General features: G+C 39.0%; 3 protein-coding genes across 6 annotated transcripts in view; 1 reads left to right on the top strand and 2 right to left on the bottom strand.

The window, feature by feature from the left end:
* Positions 1 to 736: 736 nt before the first annotated feature.
* Positions 737 to 5,264, bottom strand: ATP5MJ (ATP synthase membrane subunit j). The gene is made up of 2 exons (XM_068192292.1): positions 5,122 to 5,264; positions 737 to 3,541 (listed from the first exon to the last, which is right to left on the bottom strand). Exon 2 carries the CDS (start codon positions 3,539 to 3,541, stop codon positions 3,329 to 3,331), a length of 213 nt encoding a protein of 70 aa, XP_068048393.1. The 5' UTR covers positions 5,122 to 5,264; the 3' UTR covers positions 737 to 3,328.
* Positions 5,265 to 7,017: 1,753 nt separating this feature from the next.
* TDRD9 (tudor domain containing 9) overlaps positions 7,018 to 17,109 on the top strand; it is a 68,891-nt gene continuing 58,799 nt past the window's right edge. Inside the window, exon 1 of the mRNA XM_068192293.1 lies at positions 7,018 to 7,175. Within this exon, the coding sequence (XP_068048394.1) occupies positions 7,024 to 7,175 (152 nt within the window). The 5' untranslated portion in view covers positions 7,018 to 7,023. The remainder of the gene's footprint in view (positions 7,176 to 17,109) is intronic.
* RD3L (RD3 like) lies at positions 12,263 to 16,110 on the bottom strand. Of its 4 annotated transcripts, none has more exons than XM_068192291.1 (4): positions 15,819 to 16,110; positions 14,815 to 14,906; positions 13,863 to 14,168; positions 12,263 to 13,022 (listed from the first exon to the last, which is right to left on the bottom strand). In XM_068192291.1, the coding sequence occupies exons 3-4, from the start codon at positions 14,159 to 14,161 to the stop codon at positions 12,725 to 12,727; spliced, it is 597 nt and encodes a 198-aa protein (XP_068048392.1). In that variant the 5' UTR covers positions 14,162 to 14,168; positions 14,815 to 14,906; positions 15,819 to 16,110; the 3' UTR covers positions 12,263 to 12,724. The 4 variants fall into 4 exon arrangements, with proteins under 4 accessions (XP_068048392.1, XP_068048390.1, XP_068048391.1 ...); XM_068192289.1 differs by lacking the exon at positions 15,819 to 16,110 and adding an exon at positions 15,141 to 15,312; XM_068192290.1 differs by lacking the exon at positions 15,819 to 16,110 and adding an exon at positions 15,141 to 15,312 and having other exon boundaries at positions 14,815 to 14,903.

Genomic DNA, 17,109 nt, shown 5'->3' with positions numbered 1-17,109 from the left:
GTTCTAACAGCTATCTGCAAAAAACACTAATACCCATCCTAATAACACAAGTATTACTTCTACACTTCCAGGAAAAAGGAAAACTCTTTGAAGCCAGTTAAATGTTTGTGCTCATACCAACTGCTGCCAGCGTGTGATTTCATTATTCCCTTTAAATTCGAAGGTTTTCTGAGGTAAGCTCCAATGGCAAAGCAAAGTCCACGTAATACCAATTTTCTTATACAATATGGGCATGTTATTACTTACTCCTTTGCAAAACTTATGACTAAAGGAAAGCCTTTCAGAATAATTCCTTAGCTCTACTGAATATGAAGGACAAAAAATACAGCTGTCAATCATGCACTTTTAAAAATATTTGTAAACATTTTGCATGGTGTTTTCATAATAATGTAACTTTTGCTTTTAAACCCTGCAGAACTATTAACTCTTTAAAAAATGTAAGAGTTAAAATATAATTTTGGTACCCTTGATTACTGCACCACAGGTTGACAAAAAGCTGGGGATTAAGTCCTCATACTTGGCATCCTATTAAATGACATTTTTAAAGTAAATAGCCAAAAAAAAACTATTATTGGGGGAGGGTGGGTAGGGGGGAAAGGGAAGGAATCTAATTCTATTAAGAAGTTTACTTATAAAGCTTTGGTCCCTTTTAAAGTACTGTTGAAAAACTTTAACATAGTACTTAGAACTGTAGAAGCTTATTCTAAAAATCAGGTTAGCACTGCACCCCAGCATATATTGTCCAACATCTCTAATTACTTTTTGTTCAATGGATTTATTCTTTTTCCAGTTACAGCAGATGGATCAGGTACAGTTCTAGTATTCATTTCCCTATGGCTGTAACTCCTTTCATTTGCAGTAGAAATGATGAACCAGCAAATTCATATTCCAAGAAGAGAAGAGATCTTTAATGATGGCCAGAACCAGAGGACTCTGAAACAAAGACACAATTTAGGCTGTTCAAACAGTAAAGCAAATCAATTCAGGAATGTAGTGCAGGTCCTAGAACTGAGAACTGTACTTACATCTGAGCACAAAAATTGGCTATTCAAATGAAACAATACCCTCAGAATAGGTACACAGGTAAATTTAGCAAATATTTCTCTTTTGCAGGTTTTAAAGCCCTATTACAGTCAAACATCCATTCTTCCTTGGTTTTGTTATGGTTCTTCCAGAACTGGACTTTATTTACACTATTATTCTAAGTCTACTAGGCAGTATTTTCTCTAATTGCACATTTCAAAAATTAAATAATATTTGCATGTACAAATTCAACTGTGAGCAAATGGGTTCTCTCTCATGCTGCAGAAAGTGAACTGAAATGCAGCAGGTCATGAAAAATAAATTCCAGTGTGATGTCAGAACAAACTGTCCCTAAATATCTAAACACTACTTTATAAAAATATGAATTCAAAACACAAGCTTATACTTTTTAGTTTCTTGATAGCTAAAATAGTAGGTACTCTTGAAATCATGCTGATTTAAGTGATTACATTAAATGGTTGTTACTATTATTTGAAAAAAATTCCTCGCCCACACACTCAAGGTACAGTTTCCATTTTACTCCTAAAACCTACACAAAAGATTATTTATGTGCAGATCCATAGTTGTTTCTACATTATAAAATTATCAATACAACCAAAATTACTTATTTTGAAGTAGTCTTTAAACATTTGCTAAATCTGTAACTTAAGTCCCAAATTTATCTAATGTAAAATATTCTTAACTAATTTTTATTGCACTTAAGAATTACACCAAGGTATTAGATATCTAATACTTACTATCTCCTGATGCTTTTTTGCCTGGGAAAAAAAAAGAAAAAAATAAGCTGAACAATGACAGTTAAAATATATTTCCTATTTACCTTTTACAGATAAATTTTAATTAGCTTATCATTAGCTTAAACAAGAATTGAAAGTGTACAACATGTACTTTTCATGGTACATTTCTGTAAACTTTATATTGATTTTTAAAAGTTGTTTTTAATTAACAGGACTCCATGCATTTAGAAATTATAGTCATCAAGATTTCTACTATAATTCAAAAGAAACCTTTATGGAATGCTACTATTTTACATAATATATGGATATATACACACACAAGATATAGATTTAAACTGAAGTGAAGCATTTGCTTTGAAATTTTCCTTTGTATTTTGCATTCCCATTGTAATTGTTCTCCTAAAACAGTGGGTCACAAGTGATGAAAAAAAAAATTCTTCATGAGGCAGACTGTTATAAAAGATTGTACAATCTCCATCTTGGAAATACTCACTTAAATTATGACTAAGGTAATAAGCAACCTGATCTAACTGGGATCTAACTGCTTCAAGCACTGGTTAGGACCAGGTAAGCTCAAGAGGTCCCTTCCAATCTGATTTATCCTAGAACATACTCTTCTGTAATTCCATAATCATCTGCAAAATTATCCCTCAAAGTGCAGAAAGGGCTACAGCTATTAAAAACTATTTTCCCTTTCAAATAAAGCTTAGCATACAGTTGCCATTTATCCAGGTTTTTTGGCCCTCAAAAGTCTACACCAGGTCATGAATTAACCTAGTATGACATGAAGACAAGTTTGAAACATTCTGTCCAATTTGAACTCTCCTTGAAAAAAAACGTTAAATCAAAAGTTAAAATTTCTTCCTGTCTACCTCAACTACTCATATTTAGTTAATAGTCATTAAGTACCCATTAAGATCAACTACTTATATTTACTTAAACTTTTAAAGTGCAGTGTATCAGTTTTGGAATGCTACACATTATTTGGACAAAGCTAGAGAAATATTGTCGTAGTATCTATCAGCTGTTCCTACAGCAAGGGGTTCCTTTATCTAACTTGCAACACTTCATTGCTCACAACACCCAGTAAAGGGCTTGACTTGGGATTTATTGAGCATAGCCTAAACTGACAAACAGGACCTTTAAAACACTATAATCTCTTGTACCCTTCTGCTTTAAGGGACCTGGCCCTTTCAAATTTATTATTTTTACATTAGCTATTTTGTTTCTTTCTCTGAGAAAGTCATCCAGTGTCACCACGTAACACACATGCTCGTGTTCAGTGATGTAGCTCTCATTTTGAGATGCCATCAGCCCAAAATACACTCTCACATATTCATGTGAGAAAACCTTTATAAAACTTTTTTTTTTCGAAATCTCAAGCAAGTTAGATCTGCATTTTAAAAACCAGTATCTACATTACCTAATCTTCATAATGTAAGGACAGTTACACTGACATCTGAGTATTTTTGTTAGTAGAACCATCTACAATCAGCATTTAAAACACCTAAATTTTTATAGCAAAGACCTGGCCCTAAGGAAGAATGTTAATTTCTTTTTTGCTTGCTATCTTCAATGAGTGATTCCTGTTGTGGGTATTCTCTTCTATAAAAAAAGACTATAATGTGTGACTTACCCCCATATGAAATCTTGTAGTAGGTGTAAGTTGTTAATGCTACACCAACCCATATTTCTTGATACACAGTAGAGAAGTAGAATTTCATGGGTTTCAATGCCTTTGGAATCATGGTCTGCACCATCTGAAATTTATAAAGTGTTGTCATTTTAACTTTTGCAGCTGTATTCTTACCTGCTGGATTTTTAACATACGTACAGACACACATACATATATTTATCTATCTTTATGTATACTCACACACTCCTAATGCATATCAGCAGCAGTTTACAAGTTAAAAAAAATCCCCAAGCATGCAGAAGTACTTATTGCAAAGCAAAGAAATTAAAATTCAGAGTTAAAGTTACAATTTATGGGCTAAAAAAAAAAAAAAATTAAAATTGCAGTTGATGAAAGGGTCCAAAGATGAGTCAACAGAACATTTACAGAGCAGCAACAGATAGATTTCTCTCTGCCTATCAGCAACAGCTTTTTCCTAAACTTTCCAGATTCCCTTAGGAAGAAGAATCATTCCAGACAAACCAGAGAGGCTCCTCCCTTGCACTTCTCATTTAGCTTCCCTCCCTCGCAGCTGTCTCTTCCAGCATGGTAATTTCGGCTCAAAATAGCAACATAAATGATGTTAAGCTAATGAATTAATGCTTTATCATAACTATTTGACTTTTAAAATATGCCCCAAGAGCAAGAAGCCTGTCAGCGTTGGTGGTTTCTTCCCTTCCATGCAGCTTTGTAAGACAAAGAGAAAACTGTAGGAGGTTTTGAAATAAAGCTTATCCTAACTCCCATAAATGTTAATTCACATTTGCACCACACTGCACTGAGACACACCAAGTCTTATGCACACTCAGTAGTTACTATTCACACTTATTACAACCCAATAAAGTCAGACCCAGCAAAGAAAAGCAGAGTTATGCTTCTCTGAGGTAATGCTCACTTATCTTATATATCTTGGTAATATCACTTATCACTCCTCTCTAAGAGGAGAGGGTGCAAGAGCAGCCACTGTCAAAACAATTGGAAAAATCTAGGTGTTTCTTAAAGATTGAAAGCAACTTTGAGGCACTTCGTATAGAATTACAGACAAACCCACATTACATTTGTTAAAGGACAGTCATTTCAAGAATTTATTATTGTGGCAGAAGTTCCTGAAACACCTTTGTCCTTTCACCAAGACTACTAGCGACACTGCATTAAGGACACTGCCCACCTAAACTTCCAGCGTTTGTACTTTCAGATAAACAACGGAATACAGTTACTCTGCTATAGCAGATTATCAAGACATACTAACAAGCAAGGAGACTGAACAGAACAGGCAGGAAAGATTTCCCCACCGCTACAGAACACAGGGAATAGGCTGTGCTGTTTCCACTTAACACCGTGCCAAAGCCCGGCAGAGACCTTTCCCCAGGGCCTGCGCGGCCGCGACATCGTTCTGAGTATTTTTTTCCTGATATCTACCCGGAACAACGCTGTATTTGCTGTCTCCTTGACCTCCCCGCCACAGCCCGCCGCAGCTCGGGGCACCTGCCCGAGCCCCGACCCGCTGCACGGGGGCGGGACGGTAACGGCAAAGTTCCAGCGCCGCGGGCCGCGTTCCCCTCCTCCCTTCTTCCCTTCCCAGGCTGAACCAGCGCTGCCCCCACCCGAGACACCCCGAGCGGTGCCCGCCAGGACCCAGCCGGGGCTCGCCGGGCCCAGACCCACCGTGCCAGGGGAGCGGCGAAGGTCACACTCGGGAACGGGGACGGTCCGCTGCCGCCGCGGGGTGCGCCGGGAAGGGCCGCGCGGCGGGCGGGGACAGCAGCGCCCCCTCGGGCTGCGGAGGACCAGAGCGCCGTCGCACCGCGGCGGTGCCAGCCCCGCTTCCCTCGGAGTCACGGAATCGGTCAGGCGGGAAGGGACCGCAGTGAGGCACCTGGAACAACCTCCCCGCTCAAGCAGGGTCATCCCAGAGCTCGTAGCACAGGATTGCATCCAGATCGTTCTTTAATATCTCCAGTGAGGGAGACTCCACACCTTTTCCGGGCAACCTGTTCCAGTGCACGGTCACTGCACAGTGAAGTTCTTCCTCATGTTCAGGTGGAGCTTCCTGTGTATCAGTTTCTGCCTATTGCCTCTTGTTCCCTCACTCAGCACCACTGAGAAGAGCCTGGCTCCCTCCTCTTGCCACCCTCCCTTTAGATATTTATACACACTGATGAGGTCTCCTCTCAGTCTCTTCTTGAGGCTGGACAGGCCCAGTTCTTTCAGCCTTTTCTCATGAGATGCTCCAGGCTCCCTGTCATTATCTGGTGTCCTCCACTGGACCTGCTCCAGGAGCTCCACATCCCTCTCGTACTGAGGAGCACAGAACTGGACACAAAACTCTGCATTCATCTCCCCTAGGCTGAGCAGAGGGGCAGGATCACCTCCCTCGATCGGCTGGCAATGCTCTTCCAGTGTAGATCTTCACCTCAGTCCTGCTTCCCAAGAACAGGCGCAGCAGCTCCTGTGCCAGGACAACGCCGGGAAGGGCCTGTCACAGTCTATGCAGCGTGTCCCTCAGGGAACAGCTTGTCCTGGAGCAGTGGGAGGCACCCACCGGGCCATATTTCCGTAGTCTGAAGCAGCTGTGTGCTTTGCAGGCCGTTTCCTCCAGGTGCAGGAAGGACAGGGTGACTGGAATTCCAGAGCTGTGCTCAGGCATTGTTCTGAGGGGTGAGGGGGGGAACGACCACCCAGGCCTCCCGAGGCTGTGAAAGGAAAGCAGAGCTCAGACCTTTATGGTTTGTGTTAAAATGCTGTAGTGGGATCACAGACTGCATTTACTTTCCCAGTGAGTGATTTACATAATCTGCAGAGATTTCTACATTTGAGCTTTGTCATAGAGGGCAAGACTTCTTCAATCTCTCATGGGCATTTTTTGCACTTAATATAGAACCATATTTTATGACAAAATACTGCATGTATCTCACCTCTTTCATTTAAAACTTTTAAAACATCTTGAAATGTTAGTGAGGAAAATCCCCTTCTTTCTTTAATTTAGGATTTTGAGGCTTGTACATGAAGCAACCAGAGGCTGTGGTATCCATACATCTCTACATATGCCCTAGATTTGTATTTACCTATCTGAGAGTAACAGTTCTTAAGCAGTCAAATGCCGGCATTGGATCAGGTACTCAGTGTGGAGATGATAAATCCTATTAGAGAAAGCAAAGGTCTACCCTGTGTTCATATTGGTTTTCATTATTTATCTGATTTAATAAATTACACGCAGATGTTTGCCCTTATTTCAGAAGAGGGGATGACAGGATTAAAGGGAAGTTTAACAAGCACATTTACCTTAATTCCTATTCTTCTTTTGAAATCTATCCAGTAGGCATGACAGACCTTAGTGTTCGACCCTGCCGTACACTTCTGGTCTGCGTCTGGACGTCCTTTCTAAGGAAGGCTTTAATAAGTGTTGGGGGTGGGTTTAGAGGGATTGGGCGCGCAGCTCCAGGGGGCAGGAGGGTGTGCACGTGCTGGGCCGGGCGCGGGGCCGCCATCGCCGCCATCCCTGCCAGTCCTGCCAGTCCTGCCAGTCCTGCCATTCCTGCCATCCCTGCCCTTCCTGCCATTCCTGCCATGCTGCGGGAACTCCCCGAGGGCCAGCGCCGGCACTGGTTCACCGTCGGCGGGGCCGTCACCGCCGTCGAGCTCCTGGGCGAGGAGGCGCGGGCCGGCCGCCCTGGCGCTTCTCCCCGCTACCCCGCACAGGAACCACTGAGGGCTGCGGGGTGAGTGCGGGGCGCTGCGCCGCAGCTCTGGATGGCCTCCCTGTCTCCTCTCTGCTGTTCCCCAGAGCCAGGGCAGCCTCCTCTGGCTCTCCTGCTCTGGTGAGCCCAGGCTGTGTAGTTGCTGGATGCCAGCCTAACACCCCCCGGTAGCGTTTGTGGCCGATGAGTTTTTGTGTGTTTAATATTTAATGTTGTTTTCTGCTTTGCTGCTGAGGTCTGTTGTCTCCGTCATCACTAGATGTGTTGAGTGTAGGGTTTGCTTTCTCTGAAGCGCATTAACGTTGGTGTGCAGCTCTACCTAGTCCTGTTGAAAAACTGTAGAACTGTACTAAAAACGACTCATTTTATTCTGATTCAGGTGCATTAACTTATAATTTTATCAGTGGCAAGTGATAAATGAGATTCACGGTTTCATTGCTCTTGTGACCTAAGGAAGCATATAAGTTACCAGAGTATAGGAAGTCAGAGGTATATTGACGTATATTCCTTATTTGTTTTTCTCTGATGGCAGAGTTTACAGGCAACGAGAAGTGTATGTGTGTTTGCACAGCAGCCAGGTACATTTGCTTTTCACTGGAGTCTGAATATTGAAATCCAAAAACTACTTCTGGATGCTGCCTGGAGTGTGGCAGTGCATACTAATCTTGGTGTTTAGACGAGGTGTGGTAGTTTATCTGTGATTCCTGTAGAAAATTGCTTTGTATGCACTTCCATACACTATATTTCGAGATGAGCTGGGCATACACTCCTGTGTGTTTCGGGTTTTATTTTTCCCTGTGTGATGCACAGCAATAGAGGTTGCTGTATTTAAGAAAGGTGTATTTATCTTAAAAGGTGTACATTGGCATCCGAGAAAGAATTAACTTTTTGTGTAACATCTTGCTATCAGGTAGTCTGATATTTCAGCAGAGACTGTTCAGGCTATCAGTGTTTCTGTCTTTGCTTCAAGTGAAGGACAAAACTGGCACCTCAAAATGCCTATTCCTTTTTATCTTTCAGTGTAAAGATGCCATTACCAAGCTCTGAATCACAGACCAAGAGCTACTGGGCTTTGTGCAAGTAGTTAAAATTTTCCAGAAGTGACAAGACAAAATTTTGCAGTTCTTTTAAGTTATTTCTGTGAATATGATGCCTCAAGCCAGTACAAACAAGATGTTTGTAACTTCTTGGTCTTTATTTAGGTGATAGTAACGTTTCTGTAGTATTTGTGAAGTGTTTGACTCTTTAATCCAACTGAGTACTAAGCCACAAGATCTATTTTGTGTATTTCCTGTACACAGGAGAAATAAGATTGATCAAGCCTTGTGTGACTAGGCAGAGGCACATCTTCATTTTTGGTTGGACAGAAAGCTCTTTCCACTCACAAGTCTTAGCAGATGACCCGATTGTGAATTTGGCAGCTGTGTTAGTAGGGAAAAATATTTTTACAGGTTTGCTTTTATAATTTTTTTTCCCCATGTCTGAGTGGGACAGAAGCATTATGCATCTTAAATGACCATTTATATAAGTGTGGACAGAATTTCTTAAAAATAGCTATAAAACCTTTGAGCATAGATGACAGGTGCATATCTGTCCTGCCACAAAATGGAAGGAATCTGTATGAGAAGCTGTGTTTGCTTAGGTGTGTTTTGTTTCCATGCATACTTCTGTTTCACAGCTCTGGGAATGTACTTACATTTGGAGTGTTTTTGCAAAACTTGAAGTCTCTATAGGAAGTTTAGATTCAAGCATTTTAAAGGAAATTCTTGTATTTTATTCACTGACTTCTTAAGAAAGAGTTTGAGGAGCTGAAAACAAAAGAAATTCTCATTTGTTGAGGCTGCTTGTAGCATAATTGTCTATTTCCTTCAAAATTCTTTTTTTGTTTCTTGGGAAAGTCAAAACTAAAGTTACTCGGGTTTTTCAAATGCTTATTTATGTTTATTTGAAGCTGGATATACAATTACTGATGGACACTTGTCTGCCTACCAGTTTTGTCTGAATTTATACATAAGCATGTGTGGGTTTAATACCAAATTGGTAATAGCAGGTGTGTTATTGCACACGAGTGTGTGTAATACTTTACAGAAGCGTTACTGAGATTGTTTAATGGGATCTGAAAGCCTCGTGTCTCCCTTAAAATGAGATGTGGAATGTGTTTGCTTCCTTTACTGATGATACTTCATTTTCTAAGGTTTTAAGATTATTTTGCTTCCCGAACTACCTCTAGAATAGCAGTTATTGGTAATTGAGGTTGTTGAGGAGAGGTAGTAGAAATAGAAACTGCATAAAATCTGTCCTTAAATAGCTCATTGCTTAACTTTTTAAATTCCTTTTATTATCTTTAACTGAAAGAAAAGAAGTTTAGAACCTTAAATCCTTCCTTGGTATCCACACCATTGCGATCACTTTAAGACAGTTAAAGGCTTAAGTGTGTATTTTCTGTGTTTCATAGGTGTACCTTTCACCAAGTTAGCACCTTTTTGAAGCTGACTTACTGGCTGGAAACATTGCATGCTGTTTGCTTTGCTTGATGCCTGTGCAGGTGGGAGACACTGCTGTCCTTTGCAATTACTGCCACTCACCTTTCTGTCACCAGAGTGGTTTGTGTTGCCTGCCTGCCTATTGCAGAAATATCTGCTGGCTCAATGTGGTTTTAGAACACCTCATGCAAACTGTGTAGGGCATAAATAAAAAACACTTAAAGAAGCAGTTGCAGAGTTTTTGGACAGTGATCTCCCACAGGGTAGTGGTGACTGGCCTTCCAGCAATCTTACTCCTGTCTGAGGTAGCTGAATTCTAAAGGTAAGCATAATTCTAGCAAATGGCTTGTGTCAGCTGGTGACCTGAAGAACAGATTTTCTTGGCAGCACATTGTGGTAAACCTAACAAGTTCCTTTAAGATGTGTTTAACATTTTTACTTGGGCTTCTTTCCCTTACCCCGTTCCTTTTTCTTTGCTATACTCTGCTTTTTAACTAGAGAGAGTATATAACAGTTTGGTCAGGAGGAAGTGCTTGTACTCCACAAAGTTACCCCACGTTTCAGTACTTGAAAAAATGGCCAAAGTGAGGCCTTAGACGAGGGCATTTTCTCAGCCTTTGGATATATTTTCTTTTCCTGTACCTTCTGCAGTTCTCCTTTGCTTTCTCCTTCTGCTTTCCCCCAAATGCAGACACCAGAACTGGATGCAGTAGTCTGATTAAAATATGCATATAAAAGTAGATGAGCCTTTCTGTGCATTTCCCTGGCACGGTACAGGGATTTAACACGGAATTGGCTATGATGCCTACCTATATTTTTAAACTATTGTGCAGCAACTGCCTTTTAGAATATGGCATAGTTGATAGTCCCTCTTTCTGAGCTTGGAAAAATGCATTTGCTTATGTTGAAATTGAAGTGAAGTTTGCAAAGCATGGGCAAACTGGGGTTATCTTGTTGTTTTTATTTGTTTGTTTGTTTTCCCTACTCATTTTTGGTGATTGTTAAAGTAAGTAGATCTTCCATGTTACTGGCCTTCCATTTTCTGTAAGTGGAAATTAGGAAGCTGCATTTTTAGAGGTTTTTTTACCTATTTTTTCAGATAGAGAGCTGTGAGGATACCATTTTAAGAAATAAAATTACATGAATTGCCGTTGCATAAATCTTGCACGTTTGACCACTTCAAAGCTATCTGAAACCAGCATTATGGATGTTAATTCTCAGAGTAATATTAATCCTGCCAATGCCTTTTAAATGCTCAGTACCTGTTACCCTCCTTCCTGTAGGAAAGGTACTTGACATTTAATACTTGTGAGAGTTTTATCACTGTGGAAAAATCTTTCTTTGAATCTCTTGCTGTCCTCATGCAGGGATTAGATTAGAACTGCAGGAGAAGAATCTCCAACTCCTTGCACTGCATCAGTAGGGCAGAGTAAGTTTAGAACAGTGTTTTTGTTATTAATCCACAAACTGACAAGAAGAGGGCAAAGAGTTTATAGCAGCTCTGAGTGCAGATAGAAGAAGTTTGCGTGTCCTTGTGCAGCTTTGTGTATTTAGTTTATGGGAGGGGCTAGTTACTTTTGGTATTGAGCTGCAGCTTTTATTATTTTAAGTCTGTTTTACTCTAGTCCTCCAGTGCTTTGTCCTTTAAGTGGATGTGGGAGTTCTCATTGTTTTATCTTCTGTGAATGTTATGTTTTATTTTTCTACATGAAATGTTCTCTATATAATAAGCTTTTCAAAGACTTTTTAAATCCATTATTAAAAAGATTTAAAAGTGTTTAGTAAATGACTGTGTCATTTGTTCATCCAATTTATGTTGTATTATTAGTAAATTTTTTCTGGAATGGGGGATACAGCTGTGGAGCATAAGATGCCTTAAAGTTGTGTTACCAACTTGATGAAATCTGATTGGCTTCTTCAGTATGTTTGAAGAAAATACCAGAGGAAGCAGTTTTGTTTATGAAATATTGTATTCTGTGAATTGGGCCATATGAATCTTACCCATTTTTTCTGATCCAACAGACAGATCAAAAGCAAATACAGGGATGAAGACGTTATATGAAACATGTAAAAACTTGTTACAGTGATGGGAGCACAATTGGAAATGTAGCCAGCTGAGTTCTGGCATATGTTTTCATTGATTTTCTGCTCTAATTGCCTGCTGTGTCCACGACTGCTATGTATGTGAATAATCTCATGAAACTTGGTGAACCCACAGTCGATAGATCATGGTGGCTGAGAAACATTAGATCTTGTTATGTATAAATTTATAATGAACACCTTGTGTGTTGGAAGTGATCTGTTGACACCTTGGCTATTTTAGAGAAGTACCATCTGATTTCATCAAAATGTTAAAGGTTTATGCAGAATGTGGGTTCCAGAACAAGTAAGTAAAATGAAAAATTGCCATTTAAAATTAAATAATTCAATGATTTTTTTAAAGAATAGAGAGCTAGTTGTTAAATGCTGTTAAATATCTAGTCGTTTTGTTTGGCTGTCCACCTTCACATACTTGAGCATGTGCAGAGTATAGTTTAGAAAAAAACACAGAAATAGTACATGCAGCTAAATCCTGTCAGTATTTTCAAGCAATTATTCTTGAAGAAATAATTATTCAGCTCCGAAAAGTATTTAATAGTTTATTTAATTGATGTTATATTAAACCATTTCTTTTACACAGTATAAACTTCCCATAGAGCCTAAAAGCTATGTGACAAATACAGAAGTTTTTGTCTAACACTCTGTGGATTGATGCTGTTTCAAAATATGCAAAGCAATCTTTCTTTTTGTTATTTAAATACTTCTAGCTCTATATGGCTGAAAGTTAAACTGCTTCAGAGTTTTTGTCAGAAACATCTACATTTTTGATTAAAAGGTGGCTTCAAATGCAACAGCTCTAAGAAACTATAAAGATAAAAGGTGAGTTGATACCTAAGTTACTGCATACTAGCTATTACAAAGGATTTTAATTTCTAAACTTGGAATAAAAAGGGGAGCATGTCACATTTACTCCTGCATGTCTGGACAGCAGTTACAAGAAAGGAATCTGGATGGTTACATAACTTTTTGAAAGCAACACAAACCAATTTAACTTGATGGGTAGTAATAGGGTAGATTCCAGATTCTGTGAGAGAAGGTGGGAAACATGCTTTGCGTGTTTTTGTCAACATAACTTGAAACCGTGGGGATTTCATCTTTGTCCGACTTGTTGGAGCTGTCACCACGAGGACTAAAATGTTCAGGGCAATTTGTATTCCATGCATCTACCAGCTGCTCTGCTTGGTTTTCTCTCTCAATGGTGGTAAGAAAATCTTTTAGAACTTGCTTGAATATGTAGACTATTTCCCACGGTAAAACATCATTTTCAGCCAAAACTTCCCGAAATCTAGAAAAAAAACAAAAATTGAAATCTAATCATCAGCACTGAAAACTTTTCTTTCTTCTCTTGTCAGCTGGGGAGGAGGAAATGACTTGAGTTCTAGTGTCATTTTTTCCTTGCTGCCACATTTCCCCACTCACCTCCCCCAGAAGACTGTAAGAGGAAAAGAGCTCTAACAATGCACTGGATGTGCTCCAGCTATTGTGGATTGAAAGCAGTTGTAATTGAGTAGGCTTTTTTTTTTTTTGCCTTTTTTTTTTCTTTGGCCCATCTGGGTAACTTGATTTAAACTGACTTTGCCCTTAGGTGTATTGTGGGATTTAAAAGGCAAATGGACTTGTTCTGTCCTTTCTGAGTCCCTAGAAAATGTACTTAAAATGCAGGCATAGGAGAATTTTTCTTCATAAAATGTGTGGAGGTTGGTTTTTTTTTTTTTTTTTTAATTTACACTGATTTTCAAGTTTTTACGAGCTTTCTGGTATTGTAAACAGTAAGGCTGGATTTCTTCATAATAGTGCATTGCAATAGTCCTTTTATTTGATTTTTAGTTACTGGGTTGCTATTTAATGAATAGTAGGAATAAGTAACAGGAAAAATGGGAAGTATCGAAAGGTCATACAAGATTTCCTTTGTTTGGATTAAACCAGGAAAATCCTGATTTAAAACTTCCTTCAAGTGCAACATATTAAAGTGAAGATGTAATTTCTAAAACAACTGTAAAAATGCTCTCCAGTTGCTGGTTATTGCTACTTTGGAAGAACAGAGCCAAATACAAACTTTGATTAGGTAGAGAAACATCTTTCTTGTGATAGAGAACTCGGAGTCAGGGAAATATAAAACAATTACCTGCTGAGAACAGTTCCTGTTTGGCAAGGCTGGATTTGAGAGCACAGAACTTCAAGCTGCCGTTGTTCAGTAGCTGGAATTGTTGCTTGAGGATTTTGGTAGTTCTTGAGCCAGTTGTAATCCATGCCAGTTTTCTGGACTTTTTGCTCATTTTCAATCTCTTGCACTAATCTTTCACGCTCTTTCAGGTGCCATTTCAACTCCCTCAGCAGGGTTTTTGTAACTACTTCTGATCCAGGACATCTTGTGGATTTGTAGGAATCAGTTTTTGACCATTTAATCCAGCCAAAAAGCGGCATTTTTAAGCTGGGGAGAGGAAAAAAAATTAATTTTGCTTGTCTGTCTAACTGGTTAGTTCTTTTTACCAGTAGACTTCTTTCTTAGGAACTGAATGTTTGAATGAAACTTTATTGATTATCTTAGAATAGTTTGCTGTACAAAATCACCAGGCCGTAATGAAATATGACAAGTCTTGCACCTTACAATATTTCCTGTCTCTTTTCTGAGTTAACATACTCTTGTGAAATTTACAGCATTTGGAAGTACATATCCATCACCTTGGAAATATTTCATATTTTATCCATAGTATACATGATTTAAGAAACAAACAGGGAGGATACCCCTAAACTCTATCACGCAAGCTAACAAAAAACCCCTCAAACTCCACAAAAAACCCAATTAAATAAGAACACTCCCCCCCCAACAAAACACAAACCCCCAAACCTCAAAAATTTGAACTTACACATATATTTAAAATTGAAATTAATTAATTAGTAGTTAAGAGCTAGAACTCTGCTTGATCTGGTTTTACAACTTATGTATCAATTTTTATTTTAAATATTGTTCACATTATCTGGAAACAGAAATCTGGTAGAATAGACTTCTAATTTGCACTTTGTAACAAATCATGCACACACAAGCATGAAAATTGGAATAAAATAACATAAATTACCTTTGCAGTTTTCTGTGAACAGTGTTGTTTCAATTGAGTTTGCTTGAAGGTGTCTTATTCTAGCATATCCCGTGTGCAGGTTGTTAGTACTGCTGGAAGAAAACAAGGGTTTTTTTTTTTCTCTTTTTCCTATTTTCCCTTTTTTTTTTTTTTTCATTTACTCAAACTGTGCCCAGAAAAAATGACTTTCTGTACTGAATATGACAGTTTAAGTTTTTCTGCTTTTAAAGTTCTTTTTCATCCTCTGTACTGGAGAGAAGCAGTAATCCATTTAACCTAACATGGTCTCTCAAATACTTTCTACCAAGTCCATTAAGATCTCCTACCTTTGAATTGAGTTCTGCCGATGGCAGCAATTTGAAAAAAGATGGTAACAATTTCAAATGCTTGTTGCTAAATCCATCCAAATGTATTGTTGGTAGTGAGATGAATAGTGATAGTCTGAAGCAACTACAGACGTGCTTGTAGCTAAAGTTAAGGCTGTCGTATGATGTGATGCTTGGCTGTGCATAGCTGTAGGTCACAGTTTAGAGCTGTATTTTTATGCCCGTAGAGTGCTAAAAATAACTATGTTGCTTTTATCATCAAACTAAACTTTCAGGCCATTGAGATGCTGGAAGACTTATCTCCCATTAGAGGGGGATCAGGCTGTTCTGCTGTCATTTTTAAACAGCTAAGAATAGTTTTTCTCTAGTAAAGATCATCTAAAGCTTTTGTTAAGTAAGTGTTGACAGAAAAGAGGTATTTGACAGTTGCTCAGGATTTTATCGCTACATTAAATGTTTCCTCCAGATGAATTTCATCAATCTCATGGTTTTATATGTTTTCATTACTGTGCATAGCTGTTAGCATTTTTAATTAACATTTCAAATGTGTTTAAAGAAGCCAGACTGTAACACTTACAGTGTGCCATGAAAGACACTTTAATCTAATTAAAGGAGTAGAATAAGGAGATGCAAATTGAGGTCAAACTGATCTAAAAAGCCCAGAATTGGAAGTCTTACCATAGACATTGCTGCTCTCTCAAGTGGCTGTCAGCTGCCTGCTCCCTGTTTCCTTGATGAATATTTTGAGCATATCCATTTTTAAGGTTCATTCTCGGGGATGGCGCTGTGCACACTAAAGGTCGCTGAAGGAGCCATTTTCCGTTCCAGTTATCCGGTCTCTTCCTATTAATCTAAACAATAGCCATGGTTTAAGAAACACTGCTTTTCTTCTACTTGCCCTTGTTCTAATGGCTGTCTGTGCTCCTCTTAAGTATTTTTCATTCCTACTTTTCTCCCTTCACTGGTGTGTTGAACAGTTGGGAGAACAAAGGTTCTCTAAATTTGTTCTAGATGTCATACACCATAAAGGATGACGTGTATGGCTGTTATTAAAGCTGATACCACTTATACATTGGAAAAATTCAAATGTCAGTATTAATCCTCTTCAACTGGAAGGTTTTCACATTGCATTGAATGTGGTACTAGGAAAAAGGAAGGGAGCTAGGTTTATGAGGACAGAACTGTCCTGACAGATTTTCAGATAAAATTAAAATGCTCCTTGCCACCTCCTTTACAGCACAGTTAACATGTCACCAGTTTTTTCCACTGTATCAATCTGCAAGTAAACTGCTGTACAGTGTAAAACCATTATAGTGTCTTTGCAAATTAGAGGTGCATACTGGAAGGTGTGCAAAGTAATTAAATGAGAAACCTACAACTTTTATTTTTCAACCTGATCTTTGGTTGCATCATTGAAGATTCAAGGCAGGATCCTGAGGATCATGTGTATCTTTCCATTGGTAGGAGAGGATTGAAGCTGGAAATTTGTATTGCTTCTACTTCTGTATACACTTCAGGTGTGTGAAGAGACTGCTCATGTGGGGCTGGCACTGGAAAGTGGACCTCAAAAGTAGAGCAGTAGTTTATGCAGTTTCTAGCCCATGGTTAATTCTGGAAACTTTAAGAGTCAAAATTCTACGCAGCTGTCTCTAAATGCACTCCTGGAGCTAAAGTGCTGTGTCAGGGTGGAAATTTTGGCTTGACTTTGGCTGATAGTGGGTCTGTTCCCTGAAGGCACTGTGAAGTTTGTCTTTATTAGTAACTTAATTATGTCTCAGTGGTCAACTCTGTGCATCCCCAGTCAGAACAAGGAGTGTTCTCTGTTGTGTGTGGCAGAACAACTGCTGTACTAATGTGCTGGGTTTATTCTGTTTCTTTCTTTTACCCTGAATATAAATTATACACAGTTCTATTTACTTCTTGATTTTCCAAGGTGTATTTAGGGAGTCTGTTATTCGTTCTTCTTTGT

The sequence above is a fragment of the Anomalospiza imberbis genome, chromosome 6, assembly GCF_031753505.1.
Source record: "Anomalospiza imberbis isolate Cuckoo-Finch-1a 21T00152 chromosome 6, ASM3175350v1, whole genome shotgun sequence".
NCBI lineage: Eukaryota > Metazoa > Chordata > Aves > Passeriformes > Viduidae > Anomalospiza > Anomalospiza imberbis.
Note: the sequence above shows the minus strand (reverse complement) of the source record. Positions and strands in the feature narration are given on the sequence as shown.

What these genes read in the sequence shown, in the direction of transcription:
- RD3L (XM_068192291.1), bottom strand. Translation starts at nt 14,161, where the DNA reads ATGCCGCTTTTTGGCTGGATTAAATGGTCAAAAACTGATTCCTACAAA. An exon ending in ACAGGAACTGTTCTCAGCAG is followed by an intron (nt 13,023 to 13,862) that starts GTAATTGTTTTA and finishes TTTTTTTTCTAG; the next exon opens with ATTTCGGGAAGTTTTGGCTG.
- ATP5MJ (XM_068192292.1), bottom strand. Translation starts at nt 3,541, where the DNA reads ATGGTGCAGACCATGATTCCAAAGGCATTGAAACCCATGAAATTCTAC.